The 26,736-nt window shown below is 39.5% G+C and overlaps 1 protein-coding gene and 1 long non-coding RNA gene across 3 annotated transcripts in view; one reads left to right on the top strand and one right to left on the bottom strand.

Moving 5' to 3' along the window:
- SRD5A1 (steroid 5 alpha-reductase 1) overlaps window positions 1–23,117 on the top strand; it is a 30,790-nt gene extending 7,673 nt beyond the window's left edge. Inside the window, exons 1-5 of one of the 2 annotated variants that reach the window (XM_087721915.1) lie at window positions 1–159; window positions 11,761–11,927; window positions 14,121–14,222; window positions 18,083–18,233; window positions 20,833–23,117. The exon at window positions 1–159 is cut by the window's left edge and continues 294 nt beyond it. In XM_087721915.1, the coding sequence (XP_087578041.1) occupies window positions 1–159; window positions 11,761–11,927; window positions 14,121–14,222; window positions 18,083–18,233; window positions 20,833–20,899 (646 nt within the window). In that variant the 3' untranslated portion in view covers window positions 20,900–23,117. The remainder of the gene's footprint in view (window positions 160–11,760; window positions 11,928–14,120; window positions 14,223–18,082; window positions 18,234–20,832) is intronic. The other variant, XM_087721916.1, reaches the window with a different exon arrangement.
- Window positions 1–26,736, bottom strand: part of LOC148044493 (uncharacterized) — a 1,189,713-nt gene that overhangs the window by 668,943 nt on the left and 494,034 nt on the right. The window lies entirely within an intron of this gene.

Here is a 26,736-nt window from a genome sequence, read left to right as displayed (position 1 = left end):
TTACGGCTGCCTTGTTCCGGCTAACCTGGCGTGGATGGTGCAAGAAGCGCCTGCCTTTCTTTTCCCTGTGATGCTCGTGCTGTGCAGCGGCGGGAACCGTCTCGACTTCTGGCCCAACCGCATTTTGCTGGGACTCTTCCTCGTCCATTACTTTTACAGGTTGGTGGGACTGTTCTTTCTTTCTTTCTTTCTTTCTTTCTCTCTCTCTCTCTCTCTCTCTCTCTCTCTCTCTCTCTCTCTCTCCCTCCCTCCCTCCCTCCCTCCCTCCCTCCCTCCCTCCCTCCCTCCCTCCCTCTCTCTCTCTCTCTCTCTCTCTCTCTCTCTCTCTCTCTCGTGGTTTAAAAAAAAACTATTTTTAAAGGAATTTCTTGCTTTTTTTAAGAGATTGTCTTTGAATGATCTTAACCGGGAACAGGGCTGGTTAATTAGGTGCTATAGAGCAGTGTTTCCCAACCTTGGCAACTTGAAGATGTCCGGACAATTCTGGGAGTTGAAGTCCGGACATCTTCAGATTGCCAAGGTTGGGAAACACTGCTATAGAGGTCAGTTTTACATAAAAAGATCATCAGCCAGTATAAACCCCAACCTATGAGGCTCTGGTCAATTATTTCTAGGCAGAATTTGAAAACAGCACCTTTGGCAGAGAACATAGATGGCAACATCTGCCAGAGGTGGATTTGGCTAGGGCTGAAACTAACTAACTAACTAACTAACTAACTAACTAACTAACTAACTAACTAACTAACTAACAAGCTCAACATCTGAACTGAAATCCTAGCTTTATTTAAATCTTTGTTGATTGGAATAGGATCGTGCTTTTTTTTCTTGATTAGATAGATTACTGTCCACGTACCTTTTCTTCATCATTGTCACTTTATTCTTCAAAACTATAAAAAGAGAGAAGAGCTCAGTCATCAACAGATGCATATAAAAAGTCACATTTTGAGAGGAGGGGGACTGTCAAAAGAAACTCTGGATGGGTCTATATATTGTACTAATTTATTGGGGTTTATTTATTGGATGGCCTTCTATGGAGTATCACAGACAGTTTAAATTTCAAGGCGTAATGTAAGCACCATTTGCAGTTTATAAGAAGTTGCAGCAACCATATACTTGCCCCTCTGATAAAATTTTAAAACTCAGTTCATTCTTAGTATTGTGCATATGAAGATTGATAACTCCATATTATTCGTTTGTTTGTTTGATTGATTGATTTCCATAGCCATCCTTCTCAGCAAATGCAGCTAAAAATTTAAAAACATTATAATTAAAATCTTAAAAACATTTTAAAACAATAAAAACAGTAAAAAAAAAAATTGAAACAATACAAACATTGGTTTAAGCATTAAAATGTTCTTAATTATAAAAGACCTTGTTTATTTTTTTTATTTACTTTATCTCATTAAACATACATTTGAAAAAAACTTTATATACCATCACAGTATGCAATATCTGAATCAGTACCGTGTTTTCCCGAAAATAAGACAGGGTCTTGTTTTCTTTTGACTCCTGAAATAAGCACTTGGCCTTATTTTTGGGGAGGTCTTATTATTTTTGAAGTGCAGGAGTTGGCGAGCATGGTCACCTCATGGCTGCAGCTGTATTGCAATATTTTCAGGGAGGGCTTAGTTTGGGGGGAGGGCTTATTTTAGCGCATGCGCTCAAAAGCCTGATTGGGCTTATTATCTGGGGAGGTCTTATTTTCGGGAAAACGGTATTTCCTAATTCCTTTTTGAAATCTTTGATAAAGCTCTCCGTATTTTTTTTATTAAAAGTTTTTTTAGTTTTATTTTTCAAAACAGACACAACACAAAAAATCCTCTTTACATACTGTAGAAAGTGTATCAGTTGGTTACAAAAAACAAATCTGTGTGTTTCTTTCACAGTCACCCATGATTCATATTCATTCTAGTATTTTAAATCAAATATATTTGTACATATTACCATCATCCTACCCCCATTATCGTTTGACTATAACTGTTTACACGTCCTTCATCATAAAACATACCAAAACTCAAGACATAACCACATACTGGCATCTCATTTGCTATTTCTAGTATTCCAATAACACTATTCCTTATGGCCTATACTAGCTAAACATCAATAACATTTAGTAACAAAGTTTCTAATCTTCCTTTCCAAATCATTGTTTACAATTTACATCCAATTTCCTCATGTTGTACCCATACCTATATATACATTGTTATCATTATCTCTCCTTTATTTGACTATATCCATTATCCTAATTTAGTTCTTTTTAATTAATCTTTATATGTAACCAAACCATTTCTCATCTTCCTTTCATAGGTACCATTCAATATTCATATCCAATTACTACTTGTTATACCAATACATATGTATACATTATTATCATTTTCAATTGTTTATTTAACCATATCTATTGTCACTAAATTTCAACTAATTTTAGATTAAACACTTTCATCTATCAGCCTGTATCTTTCCAGTAGCGAAACAGTCTCATGTCTTCTGCTATTTGTGGCATCAGTCCTCTAATCGTCTCCTTAATCAAGTTTGTATGGACTCTTCTTTGCAACTCATTGTTTATTGATTCTCTCATGTAACTTCGATGCCCTTCTTCTTTTTCCTTAATCAACTACTCTTTAATTGTCAGGGTTGTTATCGATGGTGTTACTAATAAATTTTCTCTCTTTAAATCCATAAGTTATTTTATTTTTTCCTCTTCTGTGTCTTGCCATCTAGGGTAGGGTTCCCATCCATTTAGTTCCCCTTTCCATATTCCACTTTTTCCATTTCCAGACAGAAACCATTCACCATAGATGTCAACAGATTTGATTTCTTTGTAGTCATTTTTCTCTTTATTGCTTGGGAATCTACTCTCTATTTTCCCCATTTGATAAGCATCTCCATCCTTTTCATCATATTTTTCTGTTAGGTGCTCTAATTTTTCAAACATTTTCTCAAATGTATTTGATAATTTCTGTATTGCAAACATTATCTCTTGCAAGCTGACAGTTTCTCTCTGTTGTTGGAAATAAGCCATTGTTTCCAGCTGTTAAAACACTGCTGCTCTGACTTGGAAGATTTTTACAAGGTTACACCTAGGTTCACCATGAGCTCTCTGGTTAACGATATACTTCAAAGGAACATTTGTATAAACAAATGGTCCTTTACTTCTTATCACTTTCTATAAACAAACTGTGAAACTTTAAAGTTTCAGACCAGGATAATCAGTAGTGAAAGTAAAAGTATTTTGTTTTCAGTACTCAAGTTTCCAGTCTTCGAGTAGCAGTGTTATCTCTCCTTTTGTTGTTACAATTGTTGTAATTCTCTTTGTTCTTTTTGTATCTTTTAATATTCCAAGTTAAAAAAAAGTCAAATTCTTACATGAAATAGAGAAGAAAGACTAAAAGACCCATGTAGTGATGAATAAGGAGAAGTGTATCTGTAAGTTGTGAAAATAATAGTAAAAATTATAAAAGAAAACTTGATCCATTCATTTCAAACGGTTTGCATAAATTCCATCCATGAAAATAATGTTTTAAAATTAAGATAACACACTGACCAAAACCACACAAAGCTTAATTCTGCCGCTTATTTCTTTTATTCTTAGATTTGAATTAGTTTTAAGTTTTTTATAGGCAGGTTCTTTTAAAATGGATAAAAATTCCTCACCAGCTTAAACACTTTCTCTTCCGTTTCCTTCCATTTTGGAGCCGTCCCTACTTCGTCAGCCTGGGGGCTGAGCTTTTAATGCCAGCTGAGGGACCTTCTCCTGCATCAATCAGGGACTTTGCGATGTCCTCGTGATCAGCAGAATGTAGTCTTCCTGTTCACCATCGCTACAGGACGGTTTAGGTCCGATTGGACCACCCAGTGATATAAGTATTGGTGGCTATCTCGGAGCATCGAGATTGGGCGACCATTTCGTAGCAACGTAGGCTCCTTCTCTGAAAGGTCTCCCCATTCTTTATGATTCTGAGCACACAATTTATGAGATGCAACTTTTGAAGTAAGGTAAAGCAGTTATAGAAATGAATCTCATCCATAACATTTTCCACCAACACAGCACTTGTTGGGAGTTCTATCACTAGCTATTGGAGAGAAGGCAACATTTTGACTTGAAAGATAATAAATGAACCTGTTTGAAGTTTATTAAAATAGCCTTGAATCTTATAGTGGCAGTGCCTGCAAAATTGGAACAATGGTGCAACAGGATAAAGAAACTGTAACATTGCAAATGATTATGTTTGAAATTCAAAATCTATTAGTTGTGACAGAGAGAATTGAAAAGAGATTGGAGAATATGGAATACAAAACAGAAAAATTTGATGAAAAAACTGAGGAAGTTTATCAAATGAAGGATGTGGAGGACAGAGTTCAAAAAATGGAAGAAAAAATGAGCAAAATGTGGATACTGACAACAAAGTGAGTGTGGTTGGTAATGGCAAGAGCGGAATATGGAAAGGGGAGATAGATAGATTGGAACTCTACCCCAGACTTCAAAGCACAGAAGAAGAAAAGAGAGAAAAATTGATGGAGATAAGGAGAGAAATCTTGACAGAAGTGCCAGTGATAACCAAAGATAAGCTGATGGAAAGAGCAGATGCTGGGTTTCGAGCTTTTATGAGATACGAAAGGAACAACATGTTGCAAAGAAAGGTTCACACAAGATTTATTAAGAAAGTAACTAGAATATTAATGCTACAAATGGCAAGAAATATAAGACTGCACTATTACTGGAAAGATACAGGTTGATGCAATAAAAATGTATAATAAAAACTAAGCTAAATTTCATTTACTAGTAGTATGTATAAAACGAAGTGACAATAGCTATAGTTAAATAATGATTAATCATGATAACAATACATATAGATATATTAATTTGATAATATGAAATTTTATATAAACAACACATGGAGAATGTAAGAGGTTTAAAAGCTTTATCTAGAACATGTTATTGTGAAGTTTCCGCTGTTCGCCCATGAGGCCAATGTTGAGAAAAGACAGGAGACAAATTTTCTCGGGATGGAGCGACCCAGATTGGGGGTCTGGGAGCCCCTTTTATTGTGACAGGACAAAGGCAGGAGGAGCAATAGCATGTGATAAAAAACAGCCTGTAAAAGTACAATTTCTAATCTACTGCTCAGTCTATATATGGTCAAATCCTGGACGTCAATGGTAGAGCACATCTCAGAATGTTATGTTATTCACTATCAGGATGTTATGGCTTTCTCGGAGCCAGTTGTCTCCTGTGTGATTCAGCGTGACCCTGCAGGCCCTAGTATGAACTAGGCCATGGAGGACACACACCTGCACAAGGAACTATATTACAACATCTCCTACTTTTTTATTTTCTTTTTGTCAAAAGACTCTTCTTCTTCATCTGACAGGGCTAATCACAGCATTCTACACATAAACCAATAGAAAATCACATCATGGCAAAGGGTGGGCAAAGGGGGAGTAGAAAGTTACAAGCTGCATGGCATTGGGGTGAGAAAGGGCATGTGTGGGAGTAGCTGGCTCACATAGTTGACGTTACATGAGGCTGCATAGTGAGTCCTGACCCGTTTAGGCCGGAAAGATGTTTCTGGTGCGATGTTTTTGCATCCCTGTGTATGTGTGTTTCAGACAGCAGAAACTGCCCTGCACACACACACACGGAATGTTTTTGTTTTTTAAAAGGCAGCGTCCCCCTCTTCATCGGAAGGGAGCTTTCCCCATGAAGGGGTTGACTGTTCATGTAACTCCATGTGGTTGACAATGTGAATGTTCTTCTGTGGAGCCAAGCTAGAGAGTATATTCTTACACATAGTTACTAAAGAGGGTACACATTGAATACAGCAACACAACAGTATCAGCAAAGCAACAAGGGTTATAATGGTCTTGGAAATTTTTCCCAACCAGATAAAATTAGGTAACCAAGAGGTCATCCAATCCCACCAGGAATCCAAGGCTTTGTATGTTTGTCCACCTGTTTGAACGGTATCATGTAATTTGTCCACACTGGTTTCAATTTCTCCGGACTGGTTCAAATAATGACAACAGGTAGCATTCAACCAAACACATAGTAGGGGGATCTGCGGCGAAAGATGGAGCAGCCGGTCGGGGGAGTGGAGAGTGGAGGGTGCTCTGCTCTGTTCTCCAGGTCAGAGACAGAGACAGCCTCAAGCTGTGGTTCCTGCTGGTTGGTCATGGTCAGGCTGCTTCTGTGTTTGTGTAGGTGGTTGTATAGGTGGTTTTAGCAAATATGGTCTTACGTGCAGTCCTGGAATCCAAAGAACTTTGTCTTTTAGTTGGATTGCAGCGTAGTTCCTTCCGCAGGTAATCAGGTCAGCAGGTCCTCGCCACGTCAAGTCAGGCAAGCAGCGATAGTAGACAGGTGGACGGGAGGTGTCTGCAGTAGGTGGAGCTGCAAAATGATGAGTCGCTGCCGAGGATGGTGGGCTGCCGGTGTGTTGCACTGCTGGGAGGCCAGGGGGCATTTTCCCCTATTGCCAATATATCTGCCCAGGGCATGTTTTAATGTCTGGTTGGCGCGCTCAGCCAACGCCTGACCCTGGCTGTTATAAGGAATGCCAAATTTATGCACAATGCCCCATTGGTTACAAAAGGCAGCAAAGGCTGCACCTGTCTGTTTTTAATTCTTTTGGGCGTCCCAGCGATGCAAAGGTCCGAATCGAATGATTAATAACATGTTTGGTGGCTTCGCCCCTTTGTGGGGATGCCATAATGTAGCCTGAATATGTATCAATGGAAACATGTAAATATTTCCAAGGGGCAAATGGAGGATATTGGGTAACATGCATTTGCCAAATTTGGCAACACTCTGTCCCCCTGGGGTTTACCCCCATAGGGAGAGGGTTTGTGCTTGCCGGCTACAGGTAGGGCACTGCTGAACAATAGCAGATGCCTCATTTGCAGTAATGCCCAATGGTTTTATGAGCGCTTTTTTATTCTGGTGAAAGTAAGAGTGGCTATCCCAAGGTGTGATAGCAGAACAAACATTGACATGGGGTGGGGGGGGCTGATGCCGCAGCGTCAGCAACATCATTGCCCTCCTAGAGAGGCCCAGGGAAAGGCTGATGACTTCAGATATGGGAGACATGGAAACAATAACAGCGAGAGGAGACAAGACCTTGTAAAGTGATAAACAGAGACAAAAGTTGTGAATCAGTAGAAGGAGAGAGATAAGACTCATACAAACAGGTTATAATCTGAGTCACATAAAGATTAAACGGTTGTTTGTCAAATAACTGAAAGGCCAAGATGGAAGCGGCCAATTCATCTCTTTGAGCAGATTTTTGTGGCTCTGTGAGCTGGGTGTGCCATGTACCATCCTCCTGCCAGGCACATGCTCCCCGATGTTTGCTCCTATCAGCAAAGACAGTTGTAGCGTCTTTGATAGGAAAAAGCTGTTGAAGGAGGCTTCCACTGGAGCGGAAGGGCTTTTGTAATTAGGGCTGCAAAAAGGGAGGGTGTCTGAGAAATAGTGGACAAGTGTCATGAGATCACATTCTTGGGGAATCAAATTTGGATTGGGGAGGCCGCAGCGCTCCCACGGGTTGGAGAATTTTATTAACAGCCCGCAAATCATGCAAAAAACGCCATTTACCAGATTTCTTTTCTATAACAAACACAGGGGTGTTATAAGGTCTGTGGGATATCTCTTTCCTCTTCCTCTTTGTCTCTTTTCACTCTCTCCTGTCACTTTCTCCTTCTCCCTTCTCTCACTCTTTTTCTCTCTCCTCTTTGTCTCTTTCTGTCTCTTTCACTCTTTTTCTTTTGTCCTCTCTCCCACTCTTTCATCACTTTCTCTGTACTCTCTACTGCCCAACCTGTCCCCATAATTTACCTACATTCCTACATAGGCGCAGTTCCCTTACTGGATCCTTCGCTCACTCAAACACATACACACACAAACTTACACATGCACAAAACCATTTTTCTCCATTCCAATTCAGATCCTATAAATCAATTGCTCTGTGAAACATCTGTGAAAAGAATTCCAAGGGCTTCCCGGGGGGGCCGTGGCCTGCAGAGGCCCCGTATCAAACCCATCCCCTCCCTGTAGCTGAGGGGCAGTAACATTGTTGGGCAGACCTCTGACAATTTCCTTGTTAATAGGGGATTGAGATATAATTAGGCACAACCACCCCAGCCGCATTGGTTTGAAAGGTTACGGGGAAACAATCCTCTGCCAATTCCATGTCCCTTTGATTGTAAGCATCGCGCAGAGCGTCTTGGAGAGCGCTACGCCACACTTGCGGGGCGGGGGAAGGGGAGGAAGGGAGAGGAGAAACCTTCTCTTCCGGAGGGGCCGGGGGAGTTGGAGGAGTTTTGGAGAGGGCCCTAGGAGGGGCGATCTCCTAGTAGTGTGGGGGAGGTGATTCCGAGGGCTTAAAAGCAGCCCCCTGCATACCTTCCTCATGAATTTGAAGGCATTTTACAAGAAGTCTCCAAGTAGTGAGAACTTCTGGCGGGGCTCGAGGTTACTTTAAGAGAGCCCTTCTCAGGGTAAATGGGACAGTTCTTAGATGTAAGCCAATAGAGAGAGGAAATGTTTTTTCGGGGGAATGGGAAGCGGATGGCCTGTCGCTTGAGAGATTGCAACAGACGGTTTAACGATTTCCCGAAGCTCCTGCAGGTGTGCAGTCTGAGCCTTCGAGAAACCTGAGCCCATACTCATGATTGGGAGGGTGCTCCGTTCGCTAAAGGCAGGCCCTGGTTGGGAGACTTTGCCAAGTCGGGGATGAGTGAAAGGCTGGCGACACAGGTCATCACGTCGCGTCAATCACATCACGTTGGATCTATCACGTCGCATCACGTCAATCACGTCCATCAGAAGGCTGCGTGTTCGAATCACGTCGGGGTCACCAAATGTGAAGTTTCCGCTGTTCGCCCATGAGGCCAATGTTGAGAAAAGACAGGAGACAAATTTTCTCAGGATGGAGCGACCCAGATTGGGGGTCTGGGAGCCCCTTTTATTGAGATAGGACAAAGGCAGGAGGAGGAATAGCATGTGAGCAAAAAACAGCCTGTAAAAGTACAATTTCTAATCTACTGCTCAGTCTATATATGGTCAAATCCTGGACGTCAATGGTAGAGCACATCTCAGAATGTTATGTTATTCACTATCAGGATGTTATGGCTTTCTCAGAGCCAGTTGTCTCCTGTGTGATTCAGTGTGACCCTGCAGGCCCTAGTATGAACTAGGCCATGGAGGACACACACCTGCACAAGGAACTATATTACAACATGTTATAAAGATGTATTGTGATTGGATGATTTTAGGATGATATAATGGAATGTTAACATATAATCCTATTCTAGATTTTGAATATTATATATAAAAGGATGTAAAAACAATTTTAGTCAAATTAAGATTGAGATATAATAATCGTGATATACATGAATATATATGAATTTTAAAAATGCAATTTGATATGAAAAGCAGGTGATGACTATGGAAGAGATGCATATAAATACTGTAACCAACTGACACTCTTTCTACAATTTTTAATGGAAGATGGCTTTTTTTATTTTTATGTTTGTTTCTCTTTGTTCAAAAATAAATAAACATTGTTTAAAAAAAGAGAAGAAAAACTACATCCTTGACAGTGATTTCGTAAAAACATTCCAGGAAGTACTTATTCTCCAAGTAGGTGGAGACATCATCCAGGCATGGGTATGACTCAGTCAGGATCCAATATGACGGTTCTACAAGTATTAAAGCCACGCCCACGAAGCTCCTCCCCAGAAATAGACTCAGTTGATCCATCGATTAGCTGTCTCTCCCTATCTCTCCTTGCTAATTTCCTTTATCTTTCGCTAAAAATCCTTCAAAATCTTTTCAAACCTTCTCAATTGGCTTCCTCCTCAAATTACTATCAATCACCCGCGCTCCTTACCGGTCTTTGAAGGCTTCTGCGCTTCCACGCAGGCGCATGGCACATACAGCGCCTGCGTGAGTCTCCGCGAGCAGCTGGATGGCACATACAGCGCCTGCGCGAGTCTCCGCGAGCAGCTGGAGCATCGCGCAGGTGCTAAGATGCATGCGTGAACTGCGCGCGTGCACGAGGACGCCGCCGGCCCCGTTCCAACCGAACCGGTTGGAACAGGATTAGCAACCCACCACTGGCTTGGAAATACAACTTTTGAACTTTTTGTTTGCTTAAATTGCATCATAAGTATATTAGAGTAATGGTACCGCCCAAACATAAGACCGATACCTAGATTTTGCAACTATACTAAATATGTTATTAATTATTTTTCCTATTGATGTATATAGCCAATTGCCCATATGTAAGGGCCTTCTTCAAAAATATGGTGGATTTGTCAGATGTCAAGACTTGGTGATCTTTCCAGAGTTTCAAACTTCTTTACTAATGTTGCTCAGCTTAGTTTCCTTGCCCAGTTTCATTTTGTGTTGCCTTTTTTTGTCACTTTAGCAAATTCTTTTGATTACAGGAAACAAACCATTCACTTTGAGACCTCTGTTCTCCTATGAGTACTATAGAAATCATCACATCTTCTGTTTATTGTTAGTTCCAAAGGGACATTCACACATAGTTGATTACCCCCCTTTTATTTAAATTTCCAGGGCACTCAGCTTTTACTTGCACTACCTATTAAATAACCAAGATAAATGTATTTCTCCAAAAGTAGAAAAATTTGCTATACTACGCCTAAGCTTTGTCCAAAAATGGTTGGTAATAGTTCTTATTAGGGGATAGTTTTGTGTTGTTTATTTTATTGATTATATTTTTATTGGTCAATGACTGAAATTGTTCTGTCAGGCTGGTCTAGTTGTATCAACATTTTTGACAAAATTACTATTATTGTAGTTACTGCTGACAAGTTATTAAGCATTCCTTGAAGGCTGACGTGAGAGCTCTTTTTTCCACCTCAAACAATACATTCAATCAAGAAATTGTAAATTGTGTGTGCTCCATCACTGGAGGTTTTCAAGAAGTGATGGCTAACTTTTTTGCGTGACCCGACAAATGCGCGCCCGACAACAGCGCGCCCGACAAAACCGCGGTGATAAAACCGTGACATCGACAGCGTGCCCACAAAGGCGCGTTGACAAGAGCGCCGACAGAAGCGCGATTACGGTTAAGGTAAGAGTTAGGGTAAGGTTTAGGGTTAGGGTTAGAGTTAGGTTTAGGGTTAGGTTTGGGGTTAGGTTTAGAGTGCGCTTCTGTTGATACGCTGTTGTCGTCATGCTTCTGCGCTCATTCGTCGGCGCTCCACCTGATTTTGGTGCGCAATGGCACAGTGGGCCCATTTTTCGCTCTCGCCAGGCTCCAGAGCCTTTCTAGGATCCTGGGGAGGGCAAAAATGGCCTCCCCCCGGAGGCCCTCCAGAGGCCAAAAAACAGTCTGTTTCCTGATTTCTGGGTCCAGAAGGCCTGAAAATCAGTTGGCCAGCACATGCCTACGCACCAGAGCTGAGCTCATGTGCCCACCAATATGGCTCCGTGTGGCACCTGTGGCACACGTGCCATAGGTTCATCATCACGGGTATAGGGTCTCCTGCTTCTACAATATGCACTAAATATTTCCGAAACTTAAATATTAGTGCAAATTGTGTGTGTGTATGCCATGCATACATGTATGTGTATTTATTATTAATGTTTCATCTTTTGAGGTTTTTTAAATGGAAAGTGACCTAATAGTACAGTTTTGCTTTTGAAAATATGCCTGTGCATAAGGGTGAATTACTGTATGCAATGTTCGAAATTACAATTAAGTAAAAACATTATTTTTCATGTTCCAGATCATTCATCTTTCCTTTCTTAATCCGTGGAGGAAAATCAACACCACTTTTTTCATTTGTGTCAGCATTTATATTCTGTTCATATAATGGGTATTTGCAAGGCCGGAGTTTAACTAATTATGCAGAATATTCATCCAACTGGATAACAGAAGTACGTTTCATTCTTGGTGAGTCAGTTCAAGTAATACGTATAAGGTCAGATTGTCAACAATTGATCTTTGTTTCTTATCCTGAATGGCTTAAATAATTTCTGTGTTAAGCTATGTTTTTTTTCCCCCCTTTTGCTCAAGATGAAATAGTACCTTCTTGAGAACTGCATTCCTACTTACTACTGTTGTGAAACAGAAGTCATGGAGAAACAAATGATTCTTTTTTTAGCTATTTAAATCAACAGAAAATGTAATCACAAAATATTTTCCCAACGTTATTTCTTTTTGTGTTTCTGACCCACTCAAAACAGCTTACATGGCACTGTTTTTTTAATTTTCCCTCTAAAACAACTGCTGAGGTAGACTTTGTTGATGAGAACAACTAATCTGTAGATGAGAACTACAGAACAACTAATCTGTAGATGAGAACAACTAATCTAACAAAATACAGTGAGCAAAGAGAATGAGCAAGCAGTTGTATGTCTTAGCTATCTTAGCTGTCTAGTAAAATTAGCATTGTTTATGCAAGAGGCAACAAGTAAATCAGTCCTGCTGAAATGTTGAGAAAAGCTTTTAGTTGGGCGGTATCAGTATGGCAATTCTAATCTATAGGGATTCCTTCCGTAAGGGCCACAGTTAGGACTAGCAATTCTATGGCTATGTGGTATGGTTGTTAAGAGGGACATCACATGAGTGTGACTTGCAATTTTACTGTAGGCTATTCCTTTTAATCTGCTTGTTGGAAGCTGCCTTGTAAGAACTGTCCGAATGATGATTGCTTGACTGCAGGACACTGCAATGATGGCAAACAGCGGCTGGTTGCAAAATGCTTGAATTTCAATCTTGTGACTACAGGGATGTTGTGAAGTGAAAAGGACTGATCGGTTTTTTTTCAACGTTGGAATTTTGAACGTTGCAAAACTGGGCCGCCATTAAGAAATAGTATTTATTGACCAAGGGTGACCGGACGCACAAGGAATTTGTGTCCAGTGCATAAGCTCTCAGGGCACACATACAAATAGCAAAGTGATAAGTCATAGATCATAAATCTATGACTTGAGAGACCGCCTGCTGCCAATTATCTCCCATAGACCCGTTAGATCGCACAGGGTCAGCCTCCTCCAGGTTCCGTCTACCAGCCAATGCCATCTGGCTACCACCCGGGGGAGGGCCTTCTCTGTAGCAGCTCCGGCCCTTTGGAATGAACTCCCCATGGAGATTCGGACCCTCACCTCTCTCCAGGCCTTCTGGAAAGCCGTCAAAACCTGGCTGTGCCGGCAGGCCTGGGGTTGATGAGTTCCCCTCCTCTCTCGACTTGTATGGCTGTATGACTCTTGTGTATTTTGAGTTGTTCGCCGCCCTGAGTCCCTCCCGGAGAAGGGCGGCATACAAATAAACTAAATCTTAAATCTTAAATAAATCAGGAATGAAGGTGAATATAAGTTTCGGTCATAAATCATAAGCTACAACAATTAATAAATCATTATTTTATTTTATTTATTAGTTTGTCAAACATGTACAAGATAGCAAGTATAAGTATGAACATGGACATGCACAAAGGAAATGAATACAAATAAGGTCTGGGGAAATTCAGGCTTGACAATATATGTTTGGGCGAGTGTGTTGTTAAAATGTTCAGCCTTGGCAATAGTTCTGGTCTTTTTAAAGTCAATTTTATGTCCTTTAACAACAGAATAATCAGAGAAGCCATCGAGATAGAAAAATGCCCACACAGCATGAACAGGCGGGACGATACCTCCCACCTGCCAGCCATTTGGAAGCCTGCCCTTATTGATAAACGAGTCCCTAACATGATGAATGACACCAGGCCCACACTCAGAAAGACCAGAAGCCAGACTGCAACTGCACCATCAGCCACTTTAAACCCCTCCTTTCCTTACATGAAACACAAACCCCCAACCAATCAGAACACACCTCCACCCAATCAGAACACAGCCAAGCTCCCACCCAATCAGCTCAAACCCCCACTAGCAGTTAAAAGGAAGAAACAGCCGAGATCTCATATTGCTCCTGGAAGCACGAAGCCTGAAGATGACGAATGAGACTTCGTTGAAACGTCGCCAAGACACCTCCAATTTTACGCGGGAGAAAACCCGAATAACCAAAGACAACACAAATATATGCTATTTACATTATTTAAAAAAATAAAATCCCACATTTCAATTCATTGCTTTCAAATGTTTATTCCAGGGACTGCGGCCTGGCTAGGTGGTCTCCTGATTAACATGCACTCTGATCATATTTTGAGAAACCTAAGAAAACCAGGGGAGACTGGGTATAAAATCCCAAGAGGTAAGATTTTCAAATGTTTAATTAGTTTAAATATTTTTGCATTTAAGTATTTATTATTTATTTAATAATTATTCTAATTATTATTTGCCAGAACTTCAAACCTTGATTCCCAATTTCCTTGTTAATTGTGATTGCTGCAGAAGTTGATTAAATAATTAGAAAGTATGCTTGTGAAGCAGAATCACCTTTGAGTTGAGTTCTATCCCTTGTAACTTAGATAGATACATCCGTGATGTTTTTTTCTGGCATGATATGAAAATGGTTTGCCATTGCTGCCCCATGGCATGATATTACAATTTTCTTATTTCTGGCTAGCTTCTCCCGTAGGATAATGAGTTCACAATATAACCCTGAAAAAAAAAGTTGAAATCTCTCTTGAGTTCATTATAACCACACAAGTATTTTCAACATAATGTAGATACAGATAGTCCTCGTCTTACAACAATTTGCTTAGTGCCTGTTCAAAGTTAAATGGATTTCCCAAAAAGCATTTCTGATCTGGATTCAAAGTTTTGACAGCTGGGCTCCCGTAGTCACGTGATCACATTTTGGGCAATCAGCAGCCAGCCTGCATTTACAGCGGTTTGCAGCATTTAATGGGCAATTGTCAGGATTTACAATGCATTATAGTTGTTTGTAGTTAAAAAAAAACAAGCCATTGCAGAGAAACGTTTTGCTTAATGACTACCATAAAATGTCATAAAATCGGGTTGGTCACATAATGCCACCCTTAACCACTACTATAACATATGATCATAATTTCAGATTTAATTGTAGTTGTCAATTGAGGACTACCTGTAAGGCTATACATGTAAGTAGATAATGTTACACATTTTCCAAAAAATTACCCATAACAAAGATCATTGAATATTTGATAATCCTTGGTCTATAACTCCAGTTTCTTCCAAAATGTATGATGTAAGTTTATTTGGATTCTTCTTAAAGAGATGAGAGCTCAAGATGCATTCAGTATATGTTCAGCTGGATTCATGCATAACATGACAATGATTTGTTCATTAAACAACAATTGACTAGATCCACGTAATTTGTTATAAACCATAGCATACAAAACACAGTGTTTGGGTTGGTTAGATGGCAAGATAAAACTAAACTGTGTTATTAGATGCATGAGCCAATTTGTCATTTTTAAAAGTACGGTTGACTAAGAAAAAAACAACTTGAGCTAAATATGGAATTGCAAGAAATGCTGGTAGAAATAAGAACAGTTACCCCCATCAAACCATGAGGAATATTCATCAGCTTTCTGAACAAGATAATCTGTTAGTGGTGAAGAGGCTACTCCGGTGTTAAGTCTCATAATTTATTAAGAATGTTTTGCCTAGCTGCCACTTCAAATTTTGTCTTGAAAAGCTGAGCATTTGTGTTTCACTTTGTTTTATCAATACAGTTTTAATCAATATTTTTCATGGCAAGACCGTGAAGAAAACCTGACAAATTCCAGACTTCAGTGTCCCTGCCTGCTATTGGCGTCTTGAAAGATTCGAATATAATAAGGCCTTGTGTTCCTCCGGTTTTTTTGGGGTGGGGAGGAAGAAGAGAGAGAACAACAGTTCACTTGCTTCTGGTTTGACCAAGCAGATTCTGGTTAAATTTTTCCTTCTTTGCTTTGTAGGTAAAAGGCCAAATGATGGGTGTAAGGAGTAGTTTATTACCTAGGAATATTACCTGCCTATTTTTCCACCCAGTTAGGCCAATCTGAATGAAATTCACGGTTTTATTAGAGCAGGTTTGGTAAAGAATGATGCAGCAGATAGGAAAAAAGCAAATACAGCAAACCCAAAATAATATGAAACATGTCTCCTAACCACATTGCTCTTTGTCCAAAGGCTTGGTTGGTATCTTGTTAAAATAGTGCAGAGGAGAGAGGAGAAGGGAGGGAGGGAATGGAGAGGGAGTGATAGGGTTAAGGTTAGAAAGAAGGGGAGGGGAAGTAGGCGTAGGGGGGTGTGTGAGAAGGAAGAATGAAAGTTGGAGGGGGTTGAAAGAGGGTGTATGGCAGGTCAAGGTGGTATACTGGGTTTGTATTGTAGAGGGCATTTTCTATATAAGTGAGGGCCGTGTTTATTATTCAATGTTATATGCCCTGATCAAGCACAGTGAATATGTGATTGTATAGAATGAAAACATAATAAAATATATATTAAAAAAAAAATAGTGCAGGATTACGGTATGTTTCTTGCAGGGACGTGCAGTCAGGGGAGGCAGGGCCTCACCACTGTCATCATGAAAAGAAAAAAAATGTAAAAGGAAAAAGGCAAGAGCTGGGGTCAGGCTGAGCTAGTTGCTGCCAGAGTCACAGTGGATGACTCTGCTTGGTGCTTAACTGTTTAAAAAAGCCTCTAAAAAAGTGCCCTCTACAGGAGGAGGTGGGAGAACCACGTGCCTCATCTAGTCTGACTTTATGATCACTCGAGCAGAGTTAAGCGAGGGTTAAAAGCCGAAAAATTCCTTATGTAAATGAGGCACGTGGTTCTCTCGCCTCCTCCTGTAGAGGGCACTTTTTTAGAGGCTTTTTTAAACAGTTAAGCAGAGTCATCCATTGGGGACTCTGGCAGCAACTAGTTCAGCCTGACCTCAGCAGCTCTTGCCTTTTTCCTTTGACATTTTTACATTTTCATCATGGCAGGCAAGAGCAGAGTTGAAATCCTCTGTGAAACAGCAGGAAAAGGTATGTGGGTCGGAGGGAGGAGGAGGAATTCAAAATTAATGTAATTTGTAAGTAATTATATTATTGTAAGTAGTGTGTGTGTGTGTGTGTGTGTGTGTGTTTTACCCGCCTCTTCTGGCACGCGGGCTGGCACTTTTATTTGTTTTGGAACTATTCCCATAAATAAACGCATTTATTGGGCAGTAGGAAATCCCTCAGCTGGGAAGTGTCTGAGTTGAATTTGGCAACCCAAAACTGTTAAAGCGAGGAGGCTGACCATTCAGCAGGCATGTTTATAATCATTTTCCGTTTCCTGTCTAAGTGGAACCACTTTAAGTGTGGTATGTCTTCATTAATATAATCTGCCCCTTTCTCCTTCTGATGCTGTTTTGTAGGAGAGGGCAGAAAGATGGGTTCTCCCTTGGTGTGGTAGAGCCCTTCAGAAAGCCCTACCACTGTGTCTGACATAGAGGTGTCCTGGACATAGCGCCGGGGCTTTCCGACTTTCGGGACACCTCTATGTCGGACACAGCGGTAGGGCTTTGGAGGGACTTTCGGAAAGCCCTGGCGCCGTGTCCGCCATTGAGGCGGGACGCCTCTGTTGAACACAGTGGTGGGGCTTTAGCGGGGCTTTCGAAAAGCCCCGGCGCTGTGTCCGCCAGAGGCATCTCGTCTCTATGGCAGACACAGCGCCACGGCGTCCGAACGCCCTGCCGCTGTGTCCAACATAGGGCAGCTTTTGCCCGCTTGCCTCACAAGCCATAAACCTCACCGCACGTCACTGGTTTCTTGGATACAGAGGATGAAGCCAAAAAGGGGGACGGGGGGGTGGAGCCTTCTTCCCCAAACCAAAATACAATTATAACCGGCAAAACTATCTGCCAACAGAATTTAATCTAATGCATTTTAAAATAGCGGTACCACAAAACTAGGGAGAAATAGGATCTTGAATGTTTGGAATAAAAATGATAATCTTATGATTATTTCTTTTGCTTTAAAGGAATGGTTCCGTCGTCTTTACAGAGGTTTTATTGTTTGAAAATGGTGGTGTGGACTAATTTCCTTGATTGATTTCATATCCACTATAGACATAGTTGAAAAATGTTCAAGACAATTCCAGTTTGCATTTGTTGAAGTATATAAAGCTTTATTTGTCAAGTCAATAATTGCAACTTTTTTTTTCTCCCTGTAGGAGGAATGTTTGAATACGTAACTGGAGCTAACTTCTTTGGGGAAATTGTTGAGTGGTGTGGATTTGCATTTGCATGCAACACACTAGAAAGTGCAGCTTTTGCCACTAGTACATTACTGGTATTAGGAAACCGAGCGTATGCACACCATCAGTGAGTTTCCCAAAATCTTAATTTCTCTTGAATGATCATTTGAGTTTATACAAATACCTGCTGCCTATATATCCTGAATTCATTTATTAGTGGCTACATTTATTTTACAATTTGTTAAAGAAAAAAATAGATACTCAGAGAAGATACTCAGAGATGATTCACACCCTGGTCAATGTCTCTTTGCACTTCTACCATCAGGCAGATGACATCAAAGTATAGCCAGCCGAATAAACAAGTTTAAAGATAGTTTCTATCCTTGGGCTGTGAGACTTTTAAATACAACCACAATCACTCCATGCACACGCTAGTTTTTCTTTTCTTTCTCTTTCTTTTTTCGTTTCTGTTATAATTTTGCACCAGTGAGGTTAAAACCAATTTCGTTGTATTTAAGTACAATGACAATAAAGATTATACATAGACATTAAAAGTACATTTCAATAAAAGATCAGTCATTATGTTAAAAAGCCAGCTATATAAAACCAGAATAAATCATCATGTAAACCTGAAATATCACTAGAAGCCAAAATAACAGGACCCCATCTGATTTACGTTGTCGATGTCATGCGTGCAAATTCACTGGAGAAATCAACGTTGCTAGGAATGGTTAGTGGGTCAAGGAAAAGGGACAAGCAAGAACTTGCTGGCTTGATACCATCAAAGTTGATGCAAAGTTGAACATCCAACTACTGAAAGAAGCTGTGTTTGATAGGACAGCATGGAGAGCGCTTACCTATAAAGTCATCAAGAGTCAGACACAACTGAACAGTTAAAACTATTACTAATTACATTAAAAGCACCATGTAATTTAAACAGGTAATTTGCAAGAAAGTTCATATTAATATTCCAAAGTAAACCTGCCTGATTTCATACACTTTTAAACTTTGAGATACCTACCACAACCATAACATACCCCTGGGAAACAGGGTTCCACCACAAAACCGCACTCGACTAAACCGCGCCCGACTAAACCGTGTCGCTGACGTCATCAACAGGGCGACAACAGTGCGGAGACAGAAGCACACTGTAAACCCTAAACCTAAAATTAACCCCTAAACCTAAACCTAACCCCCCTAAACCTAATCCTAAACCTAACCCTAAACCTAACCCTTAACCTAACCCTAACCCTAACCCTAACCCTAACCCTTAACCTAACCCTAACCCTAAAGCTAACCCTAAACCTAACCCTTACCTTAAGTTGAATCAGCTTGCTTTCAAAGCGCTATTTAAAGCACCCTTCTTTCTCCGCGCTGACTGTTGTTGCCCTGTTGATGATGTCAACGACGCGGTTTAATCGGGCGTGGCTTAGTCGAGCACGGTTTTGATGGGTCACGGGGAAACAGTGGGGCATGGATGATGTTCTGCCCCTTCCTTGGGTATTCAAGGAATATCAGTAAACATTTATCCAGAGAATGTCCCTTGAAGCAGTAGAAATGATGTTTTATTGATGGATTTGTGTGGCCATATTTTCAGGTAAACAAGCTTGTCAAATAACCAGACTTTTGGTTTTGCTATAAATATTTTTAAAATAATTAAAAGCCAGCCGTTAACTTCCCTTGTGAATTTGTTAGGTTCTGTGAATTTAATGAGGAGGGAATGGACTTATATAGAAACATATGAAAGAAATGTGATTTATAATGTTCTTTTCTGAAATTTAAAAATTTTTTTTTTTAATTTGAGAAATATCTATTTTAAATTGATGTTCCAACTTTCTATGTTGGATTATATTCTATAATTTCAGATGCCTGAGAGCAAACATTTCCTGGTTAACAACATAATTTTACAAATCTTTGCAAATATTATATAATACACCAGTTGTCACATGTTTTAAATCAGCTATTACAGTTGCCTGTATTATTTTACTTTTATTTCATGTTTTTAGCTGTTTTCATTTATATCTTCTATCTCTGTCCTTTGGCTATAATAAGGACTCATTCATTCACCTCTGTTTTATTTATGTTTTTAATATTTGAAATTTTGAGGCCACTTATAATATTTTCCTGATACAAGAAGCTTTTTAAAGGACACTGGAAGGATTTTATAAACTTCATAAATAGTTTGGAAGAAGCACTTTGGATTTTGGCTAAACTAATATCTTTCTGCTAGCAATACCTTCTGTTTAGTGAGTTGAACCTTTAAAGAAGCACATCATCAATTGAACTCTTAAAAGCAGATGTATCTTTTTCCAATTCTTATAAAAACCTGAAAAGAAACGTAACAGTAACACTTCTGTTCAGATTTTTATAAGAACTGGAATGATGTGCTTCTCTAAAGATTCAGTTCATTAAACCAGCGACATCCTTTTTTTCAAAAGTCTAAAAGTCAGGCTTTTTAAAAAGAATAGTTTTCTTGATTTACAGTATACTGGTTTTTATTTGACTGTTAGCTCTTTTGAATGCCATATAGGCAGAAAGATGTAAAGTGAAAATCATAATAGTTTGCATTTAAAAAATAACTGATTTTTGTGATTGGTAAGAAACATTCTATCATAATGGTATACATATAACATGAAAAAATACACATTGACATTTCTTAAGAATTTGACATGTTCTGAGTCAAACCATGTGTTCACTTATTTTTTCTTCTTCTTCTTCTCCTTCAGATGGTATCTCAACAAGTTTGAAGACTATCCACGTTCCAGGAAAATTTTAATTCCATTTATATTCTGAATCAGAGGTGGGCTTCAAAATTTTCAGCAATGGGTTCTCTCCTCGGTTGCTGGGTGGGCATGGCTATGGTGGGTGTGGCCTAGTCGGCCTCCTGCACCACAGCCTGGGGGGGGGGCTTTTCACCTTCACCATGCTCCGAAGGCTTTCTTCGAGCCTCTGGGAGGGTGAAAACATCCTCCCCCAGGCCCCAGAGGCCTTCCTGGAGGCCCATTTTTTCCCTTTCCCAAGCCTCTGTGCAAACCTACCTCACATCCAAAATGGGCCACATGAAGACTCCTGGGAGGGGTATGGTGGGGTGGCAGGGGCATGGTGTGGTAGGTGGGGCCATCCAGGGGTGGGATTTGGAGGTTCTCCGAACCGGCCATAAAGTTAGCTACAGGTTCTCCCGGACCTAGGCGAACCCATAGCAGCCCACTCCTATTCTGAATTCTCTGTCAGACTCTGTGCTTTGATTCTATATAATGCACTACAATTGTGGGGGGCAGGAGAGGTTAGTTAAAGCAGGCTTTTTATAGATATTTTTAGGTAAACTCATCACAATGTTAACATTGCATTGAGTGATGTTATGATTAATTTTCCTTTTCTAATGTTAAAAGAAAAAAACAGCAGAAAACATTCCTGTTGATTATTAGTAGTTTTTTTTAACTGATTTTTAATAAGGAGAGAGAGCTCATGTTGTTATAAAAATGACTTAGAAAGTCATATCTTATATCAGAACATAGATTTGAAGATGGAATGTTCATTGGAGTAGATAGTTATCTTTATCTATATCATCTTCCTCTCTTCTTCTTCTTCTTCTTCTTCTTCTTCTTCTTCTTCTTCTTCGTCTTCGTCTTCGTCTTCGTCTTCTTCTAACTATATCTGTTTCTATCTTTTGTATGTGTGTATGGGTGTGTGTGTGTGTGTGTGTGTGTGTTTGTTCCAGCATAATTCTGGAACGCCTTGAGCAATTTCAACCAAACTTGGTACACAGATGACAAGCCCTGTGGGGATAAGACACCCCCGAAATGTTTGGGTGTGTGTGTGAAGGTGTTCCAGCATAACTCTAGAAGGTCTGGGATTTTAAGGAGAGCAACTATGGCATCCTAGAGTGGCAATTGTGCATGATGTCATAGGACGGGAAGAGAGCCTGATTACGCCCGTACAGCAGTAGGTTTATGAAGGGAGCCTGATTAGGCCAGTGTGAAGTTTCCAAGAGTTGGCCTAAATAATTTACGAGCCTCCAGACAAAGTTCAAAGAAAACACATTCATGAGGAGCAGGAGCCAATGTTGCAACGTTACATCATGCGGACTCGACAGTCCAAATCCGCCGATGACACTTTTGCCCCTGGACGGTCCGGCAGGACCTAAACTGTCCCGAAGAGATGGTGACTGGGAAGACAAGACCTTGCTGGTCGCAGGGACATCGCAAAGTCCCTGATCGATCCAAGGGAAGTGTTTCCAACCGGCGGCAAACAGACAGCCCCCCCCCCGGCTGACATAGTTGAAGAAGGCTCCAGAAAGAGAAGTGAAAGTGTTTCCATCTGGTGAGGTTTTCTTTCTTTTCTTTTAGAAGATTGCCCTAAGAAACTCTTTTCTTAAGCTAAATTAGTCCCTTAAGCAAGAACAAAGTGGCGTATTTAATCCCTATTGGACTGCCTTAGAAAGTTTTTTGCTCTTGCCTGTAACGATGTTTTATGGATTGAAGCGATTGCAACGTTTCCTGTCTCTCCGTTTGAGGTGAAGAGATCTTTTTTTCTCTATTTCTTTTTACTACCTTAACTTTTTTGGCTTAATTTTTTTTTTTTAATAAATTTCTCCTCTTAGTTGTTACAATATCATATTAAAGATACTCAAGGAAAAAAGTCTTTAAAATAGTCGAATCTGCCACTTGGAAGCCCAAGTCTGAAGTTTCTTTTTTCTTTTGCTGTTATAACAATGTATCCTTTGTTCACTCCCATCTGACTACACTGACTTTGCAACAGAAGGGTTTGGAACTTGTTTTTAAAACTTGATAAAGACCCAAGGTCACAAATAGTGTACTGCTGGCACGTGTGGAAAATATCCTGGCAAGAATTGCAAAAGGAAAGAAAAAGATTAGAACCCTTCTTCTTTGAAAACCATAAAAGAACATCTGCTTAAGATTTAAAATAAAAATAGATATATTCTTCAAAAATTGTGACAGGCTAGAATGGCAGAAAGTACTACATTCCTTTCTTTGCTTTATATATATATATATATATATATATATATATATATATATATATATATATATATATATATATATATATATATATATATATATATATATATATATATATATATATATATGTGTTTTCTGAGGTTTTCGCGGGTGTTAGTATGTAGGTCTCTAGTTGTTCGGGTTTTCTCCCGCGTAGAATTGGAGATGTCTTGGCGACGTTTCGACGAAGTCACATTCATCATCTTCAGGCTGCTGCTGACTACTTCAGGTTTGGTGTTTCTGGAAAACACTACTCCTGGAAACACCAAACCTGAAGTAGTCAGCAGCAGCCTGAAGATGACGAATGTGACTTCGTCGAAACGTCGCCAAGACATCTCCAATTCTACGCGGGAGAAAACCCGAACAACTAGAGACCTCCATATATAGACCTCCATATAAAAGGAGTCGTTCTCTGTAGCTCAAATGGTTAACTCCCTGCCTGGGAGGCAATAGAGCACAGGTTCGAATCCCAGTAAGGATATGGCTAGCTGATGAGAGCTAAATAGCTTGAAATAGATCTATACTAGTCTTCCTTTATTTATTTATCAGCACAAATAAAAACATATATATATATATATATATATATATATATATATATATATATATATATATATATATATATATATATATATATATATATATATATATATATATATATACATATATATACACTCTAAAAAATGGAGCAATACTCAGATGAAGAGAACTTGATAATTCAAAACATTTTGGCTGGACTTCGAAACTTCCCAGAAGGACTTGAGAGACTTGAGAAGAAATGGGACAGACTATGGGGTATCACAAAAAAAGATGAAGGGGTTGCAACCCCAAAAATTAAAGAATGAAAATACAGAAAATAAAGATAAGAAGTTAGGTGAACTTATTAATGGAGTAAACGTGAGTCAAGGTGGAAAGAAGGGAAGCTGGAAAAGTGATTTTGATAATTTGGTGCTTCACCCCAAACTCCAAGATGCGAGAAAAAGAAAGAGTGAAAAAGATGGAATTAATAAGACAAATCTATTCAGAAATAAAGCTGACAACCAAAGTTAAGCTTACATTAATAACAACTCAAGGGCAACCAAACTATATGAGAGATCGTTTAAGCTGCAAGGTGTGGAGAGAAGTCTTAAATCCTGGAAAGGTCCTGGGAAGAGAATCGACACAACAGCTGGCGAGAGAGAAAAGATCATTTTGTTACTGGAAGAACACTGGTTAATAACACTTGTTGATGGAAAAAAAGCTAGTTAATTACTGATGATTATTAAGTAGAGGTCTTAGTACTTTATAGACTGTCCTAGACTACCATTGAATGCTTATTCGTTAACTTATAATTTACTATGATATTAATAGTGAAATGATAACCTTAGTTAGGATAAATAATCGGGCCATAGAAATGTTAATGTATACTTCTGGTGATTGTTAAGTAGAAATGTTAACACCCCTCAGACTGTCTTAGATGTCTAAGGTTTATTTTCTTAGCACGTAATTAACTAATTTGGGATTGAGGGAAAAGTCCTATAAATCTTATTAATAAATCATTGTTTAAAGATGGCTATAAAGGTATAATATTGTGTGGGCCTGTGGAGAGGAGAGATGAGATAAACAGTAAATAACTTTTAGTCAACTGCAATAATAACAAGGAAATGTTAATGGATAATATTTAATAATACATACAGGTGTATTATGGGGGGGGATGCTTAGATATATTACTTAACTGAATTTGCTTTAGAATATGTCATAAAGGTGTAATGTTATTGGAGATCTATTGAAACTGCAAATGAATGCCAGTAGGTGGTTGTGTCTTGAAATATAAATGATTCTAGATAAAAACATGTTTAAATAATGGTAACCAAATGAGAATTGTGGTACAGGGATAGTAAAATACATAATTTTTCCTTCTTGACTTAAAATGTACAACTTGATTTGAATGAAGTATATGTAAGAATTGTCGAAGAAACGCACAGAATATATTTGTAACCAATCGATAAAGCTTTCTACAAGATGTAACAAAAGATGATTCTTTGTGTGTGTGTGTTTTTTTTTGGTTTAACTAAAATAATAAAATCCCCCCCCCCCAAAAAAAGAAAACACATTCATTTATTAGGACTAATATCTTGGCACTGACTTCTGTGGAGCCGAAACTAAATCCCACTTAATGGGGGAACTTTACCCCTGTTTCCCCTCCCCTCTGGTTGAAGTCATTAATCACATTCTCCAACAGGATGTTATGGCCGGGTTTGGGACATGCAGATTCACATTCTAGTACAAAAATATGAGACTTACTCTGGCCAAAAGTATACATGGCATTTCCCCCCACCCCTCCTCAAGTTGATAGTAGTCATGGAAATGCTTTAGACATTGACATCCAGTGCAGAGGCCTTTGGTTGAGTGTGCTCTCTCACACGGTGGGCCTATGAAGTGCCAGTATCATGGGGGGAGGGGGAGAAGAGTAGCGCATGGGAGGGGGACGGGAGAGGGCAGGGATGATGGGCATGGGAGTAGGGGGAGCAAAGCCCCCCCCAATGACTCCCTGTCAGACAAACACTTCGATATCTATAAATACCCGAGCAACACCGGGTCATCATTGGAGTAGATAGTTATATTAAATCTAAATAAAAATAATAATATTTTGCAAGCAGTTAATAATAAGTGTGCACAGTACCATTCTTCTTGAGTTTGGTAACCTGCCTGGAAAATCCAGGAACACAACCCAGTTTTAACTTTTAGCAATATGTAAGCAAAATATCATGGCCCAGTATTATCTGTAATGGTCTCTACAATATATATTTTTCATTTAGCAAAAAAACCCTCCAACAACCACCCAGTATATATTCACTATTAAGTCAATTAATATATATAATCACCCTTACTATTCCATTGGCAAAATGCTAATAAACCAAATATCACAAGAGGTATTAGTCTGGTTCAAAGATGATATCCTGATTTCAAGTTGTTGGAATCAGGAAAAACTGCAATTATAGTGATGAAGATGTTAGAGCAGCATTTCTATAAATGCTTATAGTGTAAGCATTGGGCAAATTGATCGTGTATTGATCATAGCATTTGAATTGGATAATAGTTCTCTAGCCAAGACAATATATTCTAATTGATTATTGTATGTTTATGACCAGTGTCCCAAAGGTGCTTTTTCCAAAAGGCATCCCGGACTTTCTTGGAATTCATATCAGAAACTTTGCTGCCCTGTACCTCATCCCAGATAAGGTTAAACATCATAAACACTAGGTTTCAACCTGGTTTCTGGGAACTTGACTTATTTGTAAAAACAATAAAGGTTGGTTGGCATAAACAAGCAAACAAATAAACTCAATAAAGGTAAAAGATCCATTCCCTGTCCAGTCTTGTCTGACTCTAGGGCACAATGCACATCTTCATTTCTTGGTAAGGGAGCCAGCATTGTCTGAAGACATTGTTCATGATCACATGGTCAGCATGGCTATGCTGCACAGAACACTATTACCTTCCAACCAAAGTGGTACCTATTAATCTATTCACATCTACTTGCTTTCAGGCTGCTAGGTGGGCAGGAGCTGGTGCAAGGAACAGGAACTATTACATGGGGCTTGGGGCTCAAACCCGGACTGTCACTTTTCCAGCTCA

This window comes from Thamnophis sirtalis, unplaced genomic scaffold (genome assembly GCF_051295495.1).
Source record: "Thamnophis sirtalis isolate CommonGarterSnake01/CBP01778 unplaced genomic scaffold, rThaSir2_p1.2 scaffold_8, whole genome shotgun sequence".
In the NCBI taxonomy this organism is placed as follows: Eukaryota; Metazoa; Chordata; class Lepidosauria; order Squamata; family Natricidae; genus Thamnophis; species Thamnophis sirtalis.
This window is presented reverse-complemented; position numbering and strand designations above follow the sequence as displayed.